At 39.6% G+C, this 18,762-nt stretch overlaps 1 protein-coding gene and 1 non-coding gene across 2 annotated transcripts in view; one reads left to right on the top strand and one right to left on the bottom strand.

Annotated features, from left to right (window-relative positions):
• The window catches only part of Slc25a20 (solute carrier family 25 member 20), a 31,653-nt gene that overhangs the window by 12,009 nt on the left and 882 nt on the right, over positions 1 to 18,762 (bottom strand). Inside the window, exons 2-4 of the mRNA XM_047563769.1 lie at positions 14,175 to 14,267; positions 8,489 to 8,616; positions 4,632 to 4,722 (exon numbers count right to left, since the gene is read on the bottom strand). Of these exons, the coding sequence (XP_047419725.1) occupies positions 4,632 to 4,722; positions 8,489 to 8,616; positions 14,175 to 14,267 (312 nt within the window). The remainder of the gene's footprint in view (positions 1 to 4,631; positions 4,723 to 8,488; positions 8,617 to 14,174; positions 14,268 to 18,762) is intronic.
• Trnai-uau (transfer RNA isoleucine (anticodon UAU)) lies at positions 2,138 to 2,214 on the top strand. The gene has a single exon. It is a non-coding gene; the product is annotated as a tRNA-Ile (tRNA).

The raw sequence follows: 18,762 nt of genomic DNA, 5'->3' as shown, positions 1-18,762 counted from the left end.
TTACGGATGTTAAACCATCCTTGCATTCCAGGGATGAACCCCACTTGATTGTGGTGCACAACCTAAATATGTATTTTTTTAAAATACATTTTTAGTTGTTGATGGACACAATACCTTTATTTAATTTATTTATTTTTATGTGGTTTTTGAGCATTGAACCCAGTGCTTCACAGGTGCTAGACAAGTGCTCTACCACTAAGCTACAACTCCGGCCCCAGCCTTTGTTATTTTAAAACTTACATCTAACATTATATTTAACAATGAAAGATTGAATAGTTTTCTCCAAGATTAGGAACAAGGCAAAACATCAACCTTTGCCACTCTTTTTCAACATAGTACTAGAAGTTCAAGTTCTGAAATACAGAAATAAAAGGCAAAAATCATGTATGAGGACATAAAACTTTATATTTGCAAATTACATGATTGTGTACATAAGAAACCAAAAAAAAAAAAAATTTCAAGAATAAGAGAGTTACTAAAGGTAGTAGGGTACAAAATAAATATACAAAAATAAATTGCTATAAAGTACCAGTGATCAAGTTGATGACCACATCAATACTATAATATTATCTGAACTACTATTTTATAAGGTGGAGAAAGAGAGAGAGAAATGCCTAGTTAGATATCAGAAAACAAGCACATAGTCAGGGGAGGTGGCACACACTACAATCTCTGCAATTTGGAGGCTGAAGCAAGAGGATTGCAACTTTAAGAACAGCTTGGACAATTTAGCAAAGACTGAAAATAAAAAATAAAAAGAGTCAGGTGCTGTGGCATATGCCTGTCATTCCAGCAACTTGGAAGGCTGGGGCAGGGGGATCTCAGGTTCAAAGCCAACCTCAGCAACTTAGTGATTATCTCTAAGCAACTTAGTGAGACCCAGTCTCAAAATAAAAAATAAAAAGGGCTGGGTATGTGGCTCAGGGTATAAGCACCCCTGGGTTCAATCCCCAGTACCAAAAATAAAGAGAGAGAGAGAGAGAGAGAGAGAGAGAGAGAGAGAATATGAATATGAAGTAGGAGGGGTCAATATATCCAAAATCAAAACTAATTATATGACAATAGTATAGACTGTGAGATACTGATGGGAGGATAGATACATAGATCAATGGAACAGAAAAAAGAACCTAGAAAGAGAACTAGTATTGGTACTGAACCCAGAGTCAGGCTAGGGGAGTACTCTGCCACAGAACTACATTCCTTCCTTTTTTAAAAAACAAATTAAATTTTTGGAAGCAGTAATAGGGATTGAACCCAAATGTACTCTACCACTGAACTATATCTCCAACCCTTTCTATTTTTAATTTTGAGATAGGGTCTGGCTAAGTTGCCCAAACTGGCCTTGAACTTGGGATCCCCCTAATTCAGCCTTCTGAGAGAGCTAAACACCACCAGGTCCAGGCCCAGTTAATATTTCCCTTCCTTTCCTTCTTCCTTTTTTTTTTTTTTCTTTTTGTAGGATGGCAGATTGAACCCATGGGTGCTGTACCACTGAATTATATCCTTAGCCCTTTTTATTTTTCATTTTGAGACAGAATTTAAGTTGCCCAGGCTGGCCTCAAACTTGTGGTCCTCCTGCTTCAGCCTCCAGAGTGCTAGAAATTACAGATGTGGGCCACCCTGCCTAGCCACTGTTGATTATTAAGAAAGGGGCAAACACAATTTAAAAAAAAAAAGTCTTTTCAACAAATGATACTGGTATAGGTGATCATTATAGGTAAAAGTAAAAAAGCTGGGGATATACCTCATGGTAGAGCACTTGCCTAGCATGTGCACATCCCTGGGTTCATTCTCCAGTACTACAAAATACATAAATAAAAGAACAGATACTCTAAGAAAGGCAATAAACTTTAATTTTTTTTTTTTTTTTTTTTTTTTTTTTTTTAAGATTCCAGGTGCATTGGTACAGGCCTATAATTCCAGCAACTCAGGAGGCTGAAGCAGAAGGATCACAAGTTCCAGGCCAGTCTCAGGAACTTAGTAAGGCCCAAAGCAACTTAGCCAGACCCTGTCTCAAAATTAAAAATAAAAAGGACTGGGGATGTAGCTCAGTGGTAAAGCACCCTGGGTTCAATCCCCAGTACCAGAAAAAAAGAACACTGACCTAATTCTCACACATTATATATATAAAAATCAGGGGGTGGGGAGATAGCTCAGTCGGTAGAGTGCTTGCCTTATAAGCACAAGGCCCTGGGTTCAATCCCCAGCACCCCAAAAAAAAAATAAATAAATAAATAAAAAAAATAAAAATCAATTTAAAAAGGGATCAGAGATTTAAAAGTAAATAATAAAATTATACATAAGTTTTATAGAAAACACAGGGAAAAAAATCTGCAGGATATAGAGCTAGGAAAAGAGTTATTAGACTTAACAATGCTTGATCCATAAACATTTTAAGCTGGACTTCATGAAAATTAGAAACATATGCTCTGCAACAGACCTTATTAAGAAGTTAAAAAGAAATTTTAGACTGGGAGAAAATATTTACAAACCACATATCTGGAAAAGCACTAGTACCTAGAATATATAAATGACTCTCAAAATTCAATAGTTTAAAAAAAAAAAGAGTTCCATTAGAAAATGGACAAAACACATGAACAGATCAAAGACAAAAACAAGATGGCAGGGCTGGGGTGTGGCTCAGTGGTAGAGTGCTTGCCTAGCATGTGTGAGGCACAGGGTTGGATCCTCAGCACCACATACAAAAATAAATAAATAAAGTTATTGTGTCCATCAACTAAAAATATCTTTAAAAAAAAAACAGATGGCAAATAAAGACGTGGAAAGATGTTTGATCCCTTTATGTGGGAAATACATAAAATTCCAAAAGGAAATACAAATTTAAATAAGACATTAATCTACCTGTATCAGAAGAGCTAAAATCAAAAATTATAACCAGGGTTGGGGTTGTGGCTCAGTGGTAGAGCACTTGCCTCCAACATGCGAGGCACTAGATTCCATCCTCAGCATCACATAAAATAAAATAAAGGTATTGGATCCATCTACATCTTTAAAAAAAAAAAGCTGTTAAAAAAAAACCTATAAGCATACCAAATGTTGGTGAGGATATAGAGAAGCAAGAGCACTCATACATGGCTACTGAAAATGTTAAATGGCATACCCAGTCTGACAAACAGTTTGGTAGTTTCTTTAGAAACTAAGGATACAGTCAGACATGGTGGCACACACCTGTAATCCCAGCAGCTTAGGAGGCTTAGGCAGGAGAATCACAAGTTCACAGCTGGCCTCAGCAACTTAACGATCCTAGGCAACTTAAGTGAGACCCTGTCTCAAAATAAAAAATAAAAAATGGGCTGGGAGGAGCTGGGATTGAGGCTCAGTGGTTAAAGCACTTGCCTAGCATGTGTGAAGCACTGGGTTCAATCTTCGGTACCACATACAAATAAATAAAGTAATTAATTAATTGAAGTTTTTAAAAATGGGCTGGGAGATGAGGTTCAGAGGTTAAGTGGCCTTGGGTTCAATCCCTAGTACAAAGGAAAAAAAAAAAAAAAAGGCCACGGGGGAGAAAGAAAGTAAGAAAAGAAATGAAACTAAGGGTACAGCAGGGTGTGATAGTGTACACCTTTAATTCCAGCTACTGGGGAGGCTGAGGCAAGAGAATTGCAAGTTTGAGGCCAACCTGGGTAACTCAATGAGACCCTGTCTCAAAATTAAAAATAAAAAGGACTGGGGTGTGTGTGATGGGGGAGTATAGCTCAGTGGTAGAGCCCCCTGGGTTCAATCCCCAGTACTGTAAAAAAAAAAAAAAAAAGAAAAAGAAAAAGAAAGAGCTGGGGTTGTAGCTCAGTAGAAAACACTTGCCTGACACATGTGAGCCTAAGCACCACATAAAATAATAAATAAAATATTGTGTCCCTCTACAACTAAAAAAAAATTTTTTAAAAAAGAAAGAAAAAAGAACCTAAGAATGAAACTATTATGCAGCCTAGAAATTGTACTCCTAGGCATTTATCTCAGAGAAATAATTATTTTTTCACAAAACTATCTGTATATAAATGTAATACCAATTTTCTTCAAAATAGTCCCAAACTAGAAACAACACAGATGTCCTTCTATGGACAAATGGCTAAATTGTGGTCCATCCATCCTACAACTATTACTCAGCAATAAAAATGAATGAACTATTCATATACACAGCAATCTGAACAAATCTCCAGAAAATTATACTGAGTTGAAAATGTGGTTCGGGAAAGTACATACTTATAATTCCATTTAAACATGCTTGAAATTACAAAATTATAGAATGGAGTACACATTAAAGGTACTGGGCTTTTGGAAAATTGACAGAGACATACAACATCTCAAGTAGGAGCAGCCTCCCTTCTACCTCTGTTGAAGCATGACTCACCTTGTACAGTTCCTAAAATGGCTACTAATAAGAGTGGGTAGGTCTGGGGTGATGTGTCATGGGTATGATATTTTTTTAGTTTGTTATAGTGTGCTGGTTCTCAATTCTACTAAAATTGTTTCCATTTTCCTGGAAACGCTGAAATTGTTTTGCACACCTACCTAAAGTCTTTATAAAGGATAAAAGGATATAAAATGCAAACAAAATTGTACACTAAATGGAGAAAGTTAGCTATCGCCCCCCCATATCACACCTTTACCTGTAATAAGCACTTGATCCGTTCTCCAGGGGTCATAATACCTGTGGTGAACACACCAGATAACATCCCAGCTGCAAATAATTGAGGATAGCTGCATTGAAAACAAAACCAAAATCAGGCACCTGTGATTAATCACCAAAGACAGGAATCCCAGCAAAGAGGATGTTTGTAAGAGAAAGATAAGAACTTGTACTGGAAAGAAGCACAATCACAAATAAATCTGATTTCATATAAAAGTCAAGTTCTACCCAAGCACAGCGGCACATGACTATAATCTCAGTGACTTGGGAGGCCGAGGCAGGAGAACTCTAAGTTCAAAGTCAGACTCAGCAATTTAGCAAGATCCTAAGCAACTTAGCAAGACCCTGTCTCAAAATAAAAAATAAAAAGGGCTAGACATGTGACTCAATGGGTAAGTGCCCCTGAGTTCAATCCCCAGGACCAAAAATAGAGACCAGTTCCAAGAGTGTTCTGATGTCAAACTGACCAAAGCAAGGATCTCATTGGCAAGAACAATGTGAGCCTGGTCACAAGGCCCACTTACTTGAAGTATACAGTCAGAATCCCTCATCCATGGGAAAAGCTTTATATTGTGATATGGTTTCCACCGCTTGGACTGCCGTAGTCAGTGACTATGGACAAGTTCCCAAACCTGTTAGATTTGGATTCCCTATCTATAAAATTCTGGGCTGTTGATGGGGAAAAGGCTCTAATCTAAAATCTGGACCTCAGTAGACACTTGTTTCCCTCCAATGTCATTTCTCCTGGACCACCAAGAGCCTGAGAACACTTTAAGCCAAGACTCAAGGAGGACCACTTCAAAGTCAGGAAGAATGCAAGGCTGTGGCCACCTCTACAGACTGAGCAGTGGCCAGGCCAGTTACAAGGAATGTGCAATTAAGACTAAGTTAGGGATAGTACTAAGTTAGATGATGGCTCCTGTAGCCTTGTGTGAGAAATGGTCCCCCAGGGGCCAGAGGTATGGGTTCTCACTCTGGCTCCCACAAAATGAACCACATGGAATATAAGGAGGACCTGAAGGTCCAAGTGTTTATTACGAAGGCAGTCTGTGCCACTTCTAACACTTTCTTTTCTCTTTGGTAATAGCAATACCACCATGGTCTAGAGGCAATGGGGCACAAAGTCACATTCAGCATTTCAACGGAGTCCCCATAACTTAGCAAGTGTTGCTGAAAAACTTCACATAGGCCTGAGACCCAAGATCCTGCTGACCCCAAGTCTCTTACAACTAAGCCTTCAGGCAAGTCCCACCCAAAAGGAACCCAAGACCTGGGGAACAAATATCAAATGGCAATGGGGGGACATCCACTATAGACTCTTCCCTCTAAGCATAGGTTCAGCTTGCACAGTCCTGTTTTTCCATGTACTTATTCCAGGAAGGACTCACATGTCTACCTCAGACATACCAGGCAAGCATATAGGCTGACTATTGAACAGTCAAGAGACTTGCTCTCATTCATAACCAGTTTCAAAGTTACAGTTTAGCCAGGTGCAGTAGCACATGCCTGTAATCCCAATGATTTGGGAGGCTAAGGCAGGAGGATTACAAGCTCAAAGCCAGCCTGAGCAACTTAGCAAGGCCCTAAACCACTTTATGAGACCCTGTCTCAAAATAAAAAATAAAAGAACTGCAGGCGTTAAACACCCCTGGGTTCAATCCCTGAACCAAAACAACAACAACAAAAGTTCCAGTTTATATTATTGTCCCTAGAGGAATTCTCTCAGCAACTAAATTTCCCCTTTAAGACCAATATGCTCAGGCTAGGGTTGTAGCTCAGTGGCAGAGTGCTTCCCTAGCATGTGTGAGGCATTGGGTTTGATCCTCAGTACCACATAAAAAAAATCAATAAGTAAAATAAAGGTATGGGGTTGTGGCTCAGTAGAGTGCTTGCCTAGAATGCGTGAGGTCCTAGGTTCAATCTTCAGCACCACATAAAAATAAAATAAAGGTATTGTGTCCACCTACAACTAAAATAAAATAAAATAAAAATAAAGGTATGGTGTCCATCTACAACTAAAAGTATTAAAAAAAAATGCTTCATTCTTTTCAGAATGTCTAATCCTAGGCTGGACACATCTTATATCCTGGGACTAGGGACTTGACTTTGCTCTGGATGGGATCTCTGTATGTGCTCAGGGCCCTATGTGAACACGGTGACCACCTGGCCTATTCTGCCACTCAATTCCTGCCCCCATTCCAGAGAGGGACCTGTGAATTCTGGACCATTCTAAGCTTCTACCCTGAGGCCCTGGTTACACTCCTTTCTGCATCATTCCCAAACACCACCAGAGAAAGGTGAATACAGTAGGGCTGACAGGATTATGCAGATGGTGTCCTGAGTGTCTTCAAGCTTTCTTCAGGCAAAGGTTATTTCTCTGACAGCTGATGTGATTGTACAGGAACACAGCCCATACGCATTGTCCTGGTGTAGCATGTGAATAGACATATATGCTAGAAGACCAGGTGTTCAGATTGAACATATGTCCGTGAGACACTTGGACTACCAATAGTCAAGCAGCTTCAAAATAACCTCTCACATGTGGTAGCTGTTGTGGCTAATCATAGAAGCTTGGCACATTCAGAGGGTCACATGAACTCCAGAAATAGTTTCCTGTTACAAGAGCTACTACCTACATACTAGACCCTCACTCTGTCTGCAATGGCCTGAAATGGTGACAGAATACAACCACATGGCACATAGGGATTCCTCCCTTGGGCTCATAGATGCCAAGCCTATCCAGCCTTGGTGATTCCTGTGCTGGTTTCAGCCCTCTCACAGGTTGTCACCCACATGGCTCAGATTAAGTGCAGATTGTCAACCCAAGTTTCCACTCAGAATTCCCTTGCATTCTGAGAAACTCATCTGTTTTCATTAGATGGTTTTAAATTTTTGAGCTATTATTCTGATTCTGCTGTGTCTTTATGCCTCAATTCAACTTCTTGAAGTTTGTTTTTGTTTTTTGTGATACTGGGTATTGAACCCGGGGCCTCACACATACTGGACAAGCACTATACCAATGAGCTACGTCCCCAACCCTTTTCAATTTTATTTAGCAAGACGAGGTCTCACTAAATTGCTCCAGTAAACCTTGAGCTTGTGATCCTCTTGCCTCAGTCTCCTGATTTGCTGGGATTACAGGCATGTACCACCACTATGGTTTAGTGGATTTTCTTGTAATACACTTTACACCAGGCATGGTGGGCATACCTGTAATCCCAGCAATTCAGGAAGTAGAAGGAGGAAGACTGCAAATTTGAGGCCAGCCTCAGCAATTTAGCAAGATCCTATCTCAAAATAAGAAAAGAAAAATGGCTGAGGATATAAGTCAGTGGTAGAGTACCCCTAGGTTCAATTCCCAGTACCATTAAAAAAATACACTAACTTATTTCACTTTAACAGAAAAACAATATTTATAATCATAATCATATTATAATTGTATTATAAAAATGAAGTAAAGCAAAAGCTGGAACCTTCCTTAACCAGGTGACAGAAAGGAAGGTTTGCTGCTGTATTTACAACCATATCAGGTGCTTCCCATGGCATTTTACACATATTTTAGCATTCAGACCTCCCAACAGCATGTGCAGTTGGTTTTACTAAGATCCCCAGTAATTCACATTACCTCATAGAAGACATAACAACCTGGCAGGGAAGGGCTTTTTTTCCTCCTTTTCCCTTTTGGTTCACAGGTACTCCCTTCTTGTGGAACTTCTAGGAGTCAGTCCTGAGAGCCCATGGGACAGTCACTGCCTATCTGTCAAGGTTCTTTCCTTTAACCCCTGTCACACCACCAAGCAGAATAGCATCAAGTGCACTAGACCTGTGAGTACTCACCTGAGCACATCCTCTGGGGATTTCTGTTGTAGTTTCTTCCCCAAACCAAACCCAAAGAAGCATACAGCAAACATAGGGGTGACCCCGATGATAGGGGCAGCCATGCCCCGGTATAGACCTGTGATGCCCTGTAAGGAATCAGAAGCAGAAATTGTTTACAGATACCTCTACCCTTTATACTACTGAAAAAACTGTGTCCTCTAACCTGTGGCTTCATTCTCTTCTCCAAAAGAAAAGCTGTGTCCTCTAACCTGTGGCTTCCTTCTCTTCTCTGAATAAGAATTTTTAAAAGGAAGAAAACTTTCACATGTATCAGAAATAATTGTCCTCTAGGGCTGGGGAGATAGCTCAGTTGGTAGAGTGCTTGCCTCACAAGCACTAAGGCCCTGAGTTCAATCCCCAGCACCGCAAAAAAAAAAAGAAAGAAAGAAAGAAAAAAAAGAAATAATTGTCCTCTTAACACTGCATAAGCCAGAAAGAGTTTCCATTCTAGAAGGCAATATGGCAATTAGTAACTTATCATACCCTTTTACCCAGTTATCCACCCTCTATAATTTGCTCTAAGGGACTACTACAGGCACATGCCTGTAATCCCAGTGATTCTCAGGAGGCTGAGGTAGAATGATTAAAAGTTCAAGGCCAGCCTTGGCAATTTAGCAAGACCCATCTCAAATTTGAAAATAAAAATGGCTGGGGATGTGTCTCAATGGTAGAATCCCCCTGAGTTCAATCCCCAGAACTGCAAAACAAAAACAAAAATAAGAAACAAAGGAAAAAACTCAGATGTAAAATGAATGACATTGGGCATTCATAAGATACCAAAATTTGGGGGGAAAAAAGCTGCCAGATAGGAGATAAATTATGGGAATACTATAAATGAACTATCACACAGCCACAAAATCACATTGTGACATAAAAAGGGATTACTAAGTGGGGAGAAAAAAGTGAACAACATAACAGGATGTACAATATGATATGATTTACTTGGGGCTGGTATTACAAGTGATTAAGAAATTTTTGTGCCAGGTGTGGTGGCATACACCTGTAATCTCAGCAACTCAGGAAGCTGAGACCAGCCTCAACAATTTAGCAAGACCATCATCAACTTAACAAAACTGACTCAAAATAAAAAATGAGCCAGGCATGGTGGTGCATGCCTGTAATCCCAGTGACTCACGAGGCTAAGGCAGGAGGATCTTGAGTTCAAAGCCAGCCTCAGCAATTTAGAGAGGCCCTGAGCAACTCAGTGAGACCCTGTCTCTAAATAAAAAATAGAAAGGGCTGGGGATGTGGTGTGATGGTTAAGCGCCACTGGGTTCAAGCCCTGATACCAAAATAAATAAATAAATAAATAATGAATGTATGAATGATTAAAAAGGACTGAGGATATAGCTTAGTGGTAAAGTACTCCTAGGTTCAATCCCCAATGGTAAAAGAAAAAAAAAAAAAGAAATTTTTGTATTTTCTTTTATTTTAAATACTTTTGTAAGTTGTTGATGGACCTTTATTTTAGTTATTTATATTTATTTATTTATTTACTTATTTATTTATATGGGATGTTGTGAATCAAACCCAGTGCCTCACACATGCTAAGTAAGTGCTCTGCCATTGAGTCACAAACCCAGCCAAATATTTTCCAAGGTAGGGTTTTATTTTCTCTTTTTTTGGGTACCAGGGATTGAACTCAGGGGCACGTGATCACTGAGTCACATCCCCAGCCCTATTTTGTATTTTATTTAGAGACAGGGTCTCACTGAGTTTCTTAACACCTCAATTTTGCTGAGGCTGGCTTTGAACTCAAGATCCTCTGGTATCAGCCTCCTGAGCTGCTGGAGGCATGCACTACCACGCGCAGCTTCCAAGGTAGTTTTGATTTTTGATGGTGCTAGAGATTGAACCTACTACCTCATTCATACTAAACTTTACACACTCTAACATTGAGCTACACTCCCAGTCCTCTGTATTTACTTAGTATTAAGATATGATTTTTGTCACAACTGCACATCTATTTCCATGAGTAGTGTGGTAATGAAAGTAACTATGTAGTAGCCAATAAACACTTGGACAGACAAATAGCTATCACAACCTAACAAGATAATAAACCAAGGAAGAACATCTTGGACTTGGGAGACTAGGGATCCAGTCCAAGGGAGATGAAATAGATTTATAGAATGTTATGGGCTACAGTGGGCCTGAGAAGCAGTCAGTTTACACAGGAGTAGAAGGACAGAAGATTCCAGGATGGATGTTTTCAAGAAAAACAGAGCAAAACAACACATATTGGAACAACAGAAAATAACTATTTAGGCAGTATGGAAAACCAAACTGTAGAATACAGAGCATTTAGGGTATGGAATGACAAGAGACAAGCAATCCAAAGAAATGATTAATATTTGAGGGGAAAGAGATACTCACCCTGATTTGAACATTGTATACATGTATCAAAACTTCACATGGGGGCTGGGATGTAGCTCAGTGGCAAATTGCTTGCTTTGCATACACAAAGCCCTGGGTTCAATCCCCAGTTCCAAAAAAAAGGAAAGACACACACACAAAAAGAACTTCACCAAAAAAAATTAGGAAAATGACAAACTTCACATGGTACCCCATAAATAGACACAATTTTTCTGTGTCAATTTAAAATATTAAAAAGAACAAGAAACAAAGGAAATTGACACAATAATTATTAATCCAACTCTAGAAAAAAAATGGAAAGTTGTGCAAAGAATGAAGAACACACCATAGAGCATTACTTGATTAAAAGAAAAAATATATAAAACTATAATCATGAAAATAGTGATTGATGAGTGATAAATCAGTGATAGAAAGCATGCTTAGTATTCATGAAGGACTGGGTTCAATCCCCAACAAGAAGAACAATAAAGCAAACTGAAATAAAGGACAAAATGTGATAAAATTATATGGATGGGCAGGGGGCAGAAAGAAGGAATAGAAAGTGTAAGAATTAAAATAATCTACCACTAATAGGTAGCTAAAATACATTAAAAATGTATTAAAAAGTAGAGCATGGTGGCACACACCTGTAAGCCCAGTGACTCAGGAGGCTGAAGCAGGAGACTTGAAAGTTCAAGGCCAGCCAGGCTTGGTGGCACATGCCCATAATCCCAGCAACTGGGGAGATTGAGGTAGAAGGATTGTACATTTGAGGCCACTTCAGCAATTTAGCAAGGCCCTCGACAACTTAGTGAGACCCTGTCTCAAAATAAAAAATAAAAAGGGCTGGGAGGTGTGGCTGAGTGGTTAAGCACATCTGTGTTCAATCTCCAGTACCAAAAAAAACCCCAAAAAAAACCAAACAGAAAAAAAAAAAAGAAAGAAAAATAAATTTCCAGGCCAGTTTAACAATTTAGAGAGGCCCTAAGCAACTTAGTAAGACCCTGTCTCAAAATAAAAAATAAAAAGGGCTGACAATGTGGTTCTGGGGTTAAGCACCCCTAGGTTCAATCCCCAATTTAAAAAAGAAAAATTATATATAAATTTATATATATAGATATATAAAGATAAATAAAATACAGTAGTGAACATGTATTATATAGGTAGGTAGAAACAACAAAAATAACTCAAAGAGCTAAAAGCAGCAGCCTCTGGAAAATAAGAAGACCTCTTTGTTTCTTTGTTATAAGCCTTTCAGTAAGGAAATAAGGGTCTTTATCACTTTAATAAAAAATAAGAATTCTGAAAACAAATACAATAAAAGAATTTAAAAGAATTGTTCCTTACAGAAAGTAACAGGAGAAACAAAGCAAGGCTGCACATTGGGAGGGCTCTGTAGACCCAGGCTGGAAAAACATCTTACTGTAGACCCTGGGCATCATCATCTTTCCAGAACCAAAGGGGCAGTTGCATATATCACTATTCCTCCTGGATCCTGAAAAGGACTAATACTAGGCTATAGGTGGATTGACTAAGGACAAAGTGCAGAGGCAGTAAACAGAGAAAAAGACGGAAATCTGAGAGGTATCTACAAAAGTAGTATGTGACAAATTCCTGTCAAAGCCTCTTCTACCGCTCTCTGTGTGGACTGAGAAGGATGCCCAGATCCTGTTGCACTACATGCATGCCTCCTAACAACTCATCTAGTCTAATTTTCACTCAAATGGTCTTCCCAGCTTCGTGCAACAGAACCTGGACCTCTGCCTGGTAGCTCCAGAAGGCAGAGCACAGTCTGGCACAGGAAGAATCAAGGACATGTACAAATGTGGAGTAAGAAAGCTTAATCCAGCAAAGAGTTGAGTTTGGGGGATTGCTGGTTGTTGTTTTATTTAATTTTTGAAAGGGAATCTCACTGTGCTGCCTTGGCTGATCTTGAACTCCTGGGCTCAAGTGAACCTGCTGCCTCAGACTTCCCAATAGCTGGGAATACAGGCACATGCCACTGCTCCTGGCTTAGGAGTTGGGTTTCTACAAGTCATTCTCCCTAGGTCCCCAGCACATGCCCAGGTCTTAGACAGTTGCTCAATAACATTTGTTGATCAAGAGGCATGTAAACCTGCCTCTATTCCTTAAAGGCAGAGGACTCTGTGCAGACATAAAGCCTACAGCCTCCATCAGACACTGATCAGACTCTGCACTGGGCACCATAAATATAAATAGGGTCTTAAAATAGAAAGGGCAGAGCTGGCACAGTGGTGAATGCCTGTGATTCCAGCAACTCAGAAAGCTGAGGCAGGAGGATCACAAGTTTGAGGCTAGCTTCAGCAACTTAGCAGAGGCCCTAAGCAACTTAGTGAGACCCTGTCTCAAAAGTAAAAAAAAAAAAAAAAAAGGCAAGGGATGTGGCTCAGTGGTAAAGTAACTCTGGGTTCAATATCCAATACCAAAAAAAGAAAAAGAAACAAAGAAAGGAAGGAATGAAGAAAGGGCAGGGCAAGCACAGTGGTATATGCCTGTAATCCCAGCTACTCAGGAGGCTGAGGCAGGAGGATAGCAATTTTGAGCCCAGCCTGGGCAACTTATTGAGACCCTGTCTCAAAAATTAAAAATAAAAGGGAATGGGGATGTAATTCAGTAGTTGAGTGCTTGCCTAGCATGCACAAGACTCTGGGTTCAATCTTGGATATTGAAAACAATTATATAATTCCAAACCAATCAAATGTCTCTGTCTAGATGTGTGGAAACTCTGTTGACCTCTGTGTTTCTAAGAAAGGCTGACTTTTCCTCTGTACTTCACATGCATTTTTCTTTCTTTCTTTCTTTCTTTTTTTTTTTTTTGTTTATTGATGGACCTCTATTTTATTCATTTATTTATATGCGGTGTTGAGGATTAAACCCAGTACCTCACACATGCCAGGCAAGTGCTCTACCACTGGGCCACAACCACAGTCCTCTTCACATGCTCCTCTGATATGGAGCCCTGTCAAACTGATTGATTCAGATGTGATTTCCATTCATTTCATATCTCCAATTATTACTAATTCTCTATGGTGCCTTACAAAACAGAAACATTTTATTGATTTCACTTATCTGTATAGGACAGTAGCTGAAATCACTAATGACTACAGAGCAGATAATAGGATGTCTATGTCCTAGCATGAAGAGAGGTACAGCTGTGGAATAGACCTCCAGCATAATCAAAGTTATCCTATCACCTGGGGAGGGGTTAACAAATCAATTCCTTGAATGTGTTCCTATGAATAAGAGGAATGGCCAGCACCAGATACCATACCTCCCTAATAATAGTCTTTCGGAAACAGTCAATGGTCCCAGAGTACATCGGTGGCTGCCCAGGCAAACTTGGTGGCTGTGTCTGCAGTCGGACCTGAAAGCAGAAGTTAAAATAAATTACTCTCCAGAATCATAACTATCTGTCAGCAGCAATAGCCCCACTGTCTGTCAAACTGAATAGGGAAGCTTGCACCTCTGTACATGTCTTCAACATTCCCTTAACCTGTAGATTTGGACTTTTTATTTCATTAATTATTTCTTTTTATTGCCAAATAATATCTTATTGTATATCATATTTTGTGTATCCATTCATCAGTTGCTAGACATTTGTGTTTTTACCTCTTGTGTGTGTGTTTGTATGAGTGAGGATCTCCTATGTTGCTCAGGCTGGTTGAACTCCTGGGTTCAAGGGATTACCCTACCTCAGCTTCTAATAGTTGGGATTATAAGTGTGTGCCAGTAGTGCTGCTAGAGATATTCATGTATCTATATGAATTTTTTTTATATGGATGTTTTTTCAGTTATCTTGTGTACTGTATTGGTCAGTGTTTTCTAGAGAAACTGAACAAATAGGAGATACATAGCTCAAAAGATTTATTATGAAGAGTTGGATCATCAAGTATGAAGACTGAGAAGTTCCAAGACCTGCCATCAGCAAGCTAGAGACCCAAGAAGATACAATATTTCAGCATGAGTCTGAAGGCAGGAAAATTCTGATGTCTCAGCTCAAGCAAGCAGACAGGAGTAGCTTCCTCTAACAGACTTTTTTATTCAGGACCTGATTGGACCAGATCCACCTACATTAGGGAGTACGGATCTGCTTTATTCATTCTACTAGTCAAATATTAATATCCCAAAACACCCGCACACCCAGAACTATGTCTGATCAAATATCTAGGTACAATAAGATTCAGTAAATTTGACACATAAAATTAACCATCACAGGTATTCATCTTGATTAGAATTTTGGATCATATGTTAATGCTATTTAACTTCTATGTGTTCTGCCACCGAGCTACATATCCAGTTCCTCTTTTTTAACCTTTTGAGGGAACACTAGACTGTTTTCCAAAATGGCCTCATCATTTTACATCCCCAACAGCAGTGTACAAGAATTCCAATTTCTCTACAACTACATCAACACTTTATTTTTTAAGTTATAGCTCTAGCCATCATAGTGGGTATGAGGTGGTATCTAATTGTGATTATTGATGGTTTTTTGTTTTTTGGTTTTTTTTTGTTCCAGGAATTGAACTCAGGAGCACTCAACCGTTGAGCCACATCCCTAGCCCTATTTTGTATATTTTATTTAAAGACAGGGCCTCGCTGTTGCTGAGGCTAGCTTTGAATTCACGATCCTCCTGCCTCAGCCTTGCAAGTCACTGGGATTGTAGGCATGTGCCACAGTGCCTGGCCTTGCTGGATTTTTTTGTTGTTGTTTCAGTACTGAGGATTGAACCCCCAGGTTTCACACATGCTAGGCAAGTTATATCCCCAGCCCTTTTTATTTTTTATTTTAAGACAGGATCTTACTAGGTTTCCCAGGTTGGCCTCAAATTTGCTATCTTCCTTGCCTTCAGCCTCCCAAGTAGCTGGGATTATAGGCTTGGACCACCACATCTGGCTTCTCACTGCATATCCACGATGTATGATGATGTTGAACATCCTTTCAGGAGATAATGGGTCATCTGTTTATCATCTTAGGAGAAATGTCTAGATCTTTCATCTATATTTAATTGAATTATTTATCTCTTCACTGAGTTTTAAGTATTCTTCATATATTCTGGATGCCAGTCAACTTCTTGACTACAGCCTCAAAAAAGACCCTGAGACAGACCATCCACCCAAGGTTTCTCCCCAAAATCTGACTCACAAAGATGGTAAGAGTTAATGGGTAATTATTGTTTTAACCCACTAAGTTTGGGGTTAAATTGCTATGGTTCAATAAATAAATGATGCACTCAGTTATTTCTGTAGTCCCTTTCTGCTTAAATCCTTCTTAAGTTTGCCACCATACTAAACTTTCCAAAACATCCTTTTTAACATGTTGGTCTTGAACTTGCAATCCTCCTTTCTCTGCCTCCTAAATCTCTGGGATTATATGTGTTCATATGTGTTCATCATGTTCAGCTGTTCATTTCATTTCTTAAAATATTTTTTTAGTTGTCAATGGACCTTTCTTTTATTTATTTATATGTGCTGCTGAGAATCTAACCCAGTGCCTCACACATGCTAGGCAAGTGCTCTGCCACTAGGTCACAACTCCAGTCCCTGTTCCTTTATTTCTTTAGAATTTTTCATCGATGTATTTGTTAGGGCCTTACAGACCACAGTAAGGAAGTCATTCTCTAGGCAACAGAGGTGACATACAAGTCTGGGCTTACGGGACAGAACAGTAGAAATGTACAGAGGCTACCAATGCTTTCTATCCAGAATCTCTTATATTGGCCTTCACCTTCTACATGGTCAGACATAACTTCCCCTAGTTAGTAAGGGGAACCAAGTAGATCAAAAACTTTTGATTTGGGGCTGGGGTTATGGATCAGGTAGAGCGCTTGCCTGGCATGTGTGAGGCACTGAATTAGAACCTCAGCACCACATAAAAATAAATATAAAAATAAAGCAAAGATATTATGTACATTTATAACTTAAAAAAATTACACAAACAAAAAAAAACCTCTAATTTGGGCCATGGATAAAGATCAGTGGTATAGTACTTGCCTAATCTGCAAAAGGCTCTGAGTTCAAAAAAAGGATTTCTGACTGATACCTTTTTGTGACTCAACCACTGAGCCATATCCCCAGCCCTATTTTGTATATTTTATTTAGAGACACGGTCTCACTGAGTTGCTCAGCACCTCACTTTTGCTGAGGCTAGCTTTGAACTTGCGATCCTCCTGCCTCAGCCTCCCAAGTCTCTGGGATTACAGGTGTGCCCACTGCATCCGGTGTGATTTTTTTTTTTTTTTTCTTTTTTTTGGTACTGGGGATTGAACCCAGGGGCACTTAACCATTGAGCTACATCCCCAGCCTTTTTTTATATTTTAACTCACTGAGTTGCTTAGGGTCTTGCTAAATTGCTAAGCCTGGCTTTGAACTCACAATTCTCCTGCCTCAGTCTTCCCAGCTGCTGGGATTACAGGCATGCACTACCGCACCCAGTTGTAATTTATTATTTTTTTTTAATAAACTTTATACCTGTCATCTTGACACCAGTCATCCCAACCAGTGAGAATTTTAAAGTCTTCAGTTGGTGTTATTTCACATTCTGACCCCCTACTTCAAGCCAACACTTGCCTTGATTCTTACCAAAAAACATACCTTAGAAAATCCAAATGCAACAGTGAAGGAAGTGAGGCCCTAAGGGAGGTGTTTAGGTCATGAGGGCTTCACCCTCATAAATGGATTAATGCCAACTACAAAAAGGCTCAAGGCTCGAGTTTGATCACTTGCACTCTTGTCCTTCCACCTTCTACCATGAGATGACACAGTATAAAGACCCTGGCCAGATGTTGGCCCCTGAATCTTGAACTTCCCAGTCTCTGAAACTACAAGAAATAGATCTCTATTCTTTATATATTACCCAGTCTCAGACATTCTGCTCGGTAGCACAAAATGGACTAAGATACCATGCCAAATTTTCTGGGTCTCCCTACTCTTTCAATCAGAATTCACCCAGCCTTTCAATGTCTGCACTAAGAATTTTCCAAGCCCTACCTCTGAAGTATTGAAGTTCTTGATTTATTAGGACATACGGGCCACAGCTCAGTTGCCTTGAACCCCTGAAAGTACTTCAAGGTTAGGCTTTAGTTGGGCCAACCTAGCTTCTGAAGCCAAAAGAACAGTCAGCAATCTGTGGATTTAGTTTACCCTAAAAAGAGACTTTCTGAATGTCAAAGTGCCAGGTAGTATTTTCAGTCATTTATAATTCAGTACAGAGGTCGTTGGCTCCTTTCCTAGGAGTAATATCAAGGACAAGAGAATAGGGAGATAGAAGCAACATGTACATAAGGCAATAGGGTCTTTTTTTTTTAACGGTCCTAGATACCACTGTCTTAGAAGCACCAACATACAGTATTTACCATCTGCTGAATAAATATCTGATTTCTTTTTGCACAATGTCTAACCAACCCAGCTGCTTTAATCCTGGTCACAGAATGACCCCAGTATGAGCTCTACCTGAGGGCAGTTTCATTCTTGAAAGACATCAAACAATCTGTTGCTCAAGCCTGCTGAAAGTAAGAGCCTTGTTTTCCTGTGGAGGAAACTGGATCCACACATATAGGCTTCTATGTCTGCTACCCACAGGCCCACCCTGGCCATGACCTGTCATTTTCCTTCAAGATTACAGCCAAGAAATAAGATTAGAAAACAAGGATGAAGTTTCGAATGCAAAGTCACAGGACATGGACTTTGGTCTCCAGCAAGGCCTTGCTTAAAGCGTTGCAAGGGGAAGAGTTGAGAAGTGATTTGAAAAAGACCAGGGAAATGATGAGTTTCCTCTCTCCCAGAGCCTTTGACCATGATTTCCTCACTGGGAGCTTTTTTTTTTTCAATTCTAGGCATTGAACCCAGGGCCTCACTCATGA

Source organism: Sciurus carolinensis, chromosome 9 (assembly GCF_902686445.1).
Source record: "Sciurus carolinensis chromosome 9, mSciCar1.2, whole genome shotgun sequence".
NCBI classification, from domain to species: Eukaryota; Metazoa; Chordata; class Mammalia; order Rodentia; family Sciuridae; genus Sciurus; species Sciurus carolinensis.
The sequence above is the reverse complement of the archived record's forward strand: the minus strand, read 5'-3'. Positions and strand labels throughout refer to the sequence as shown.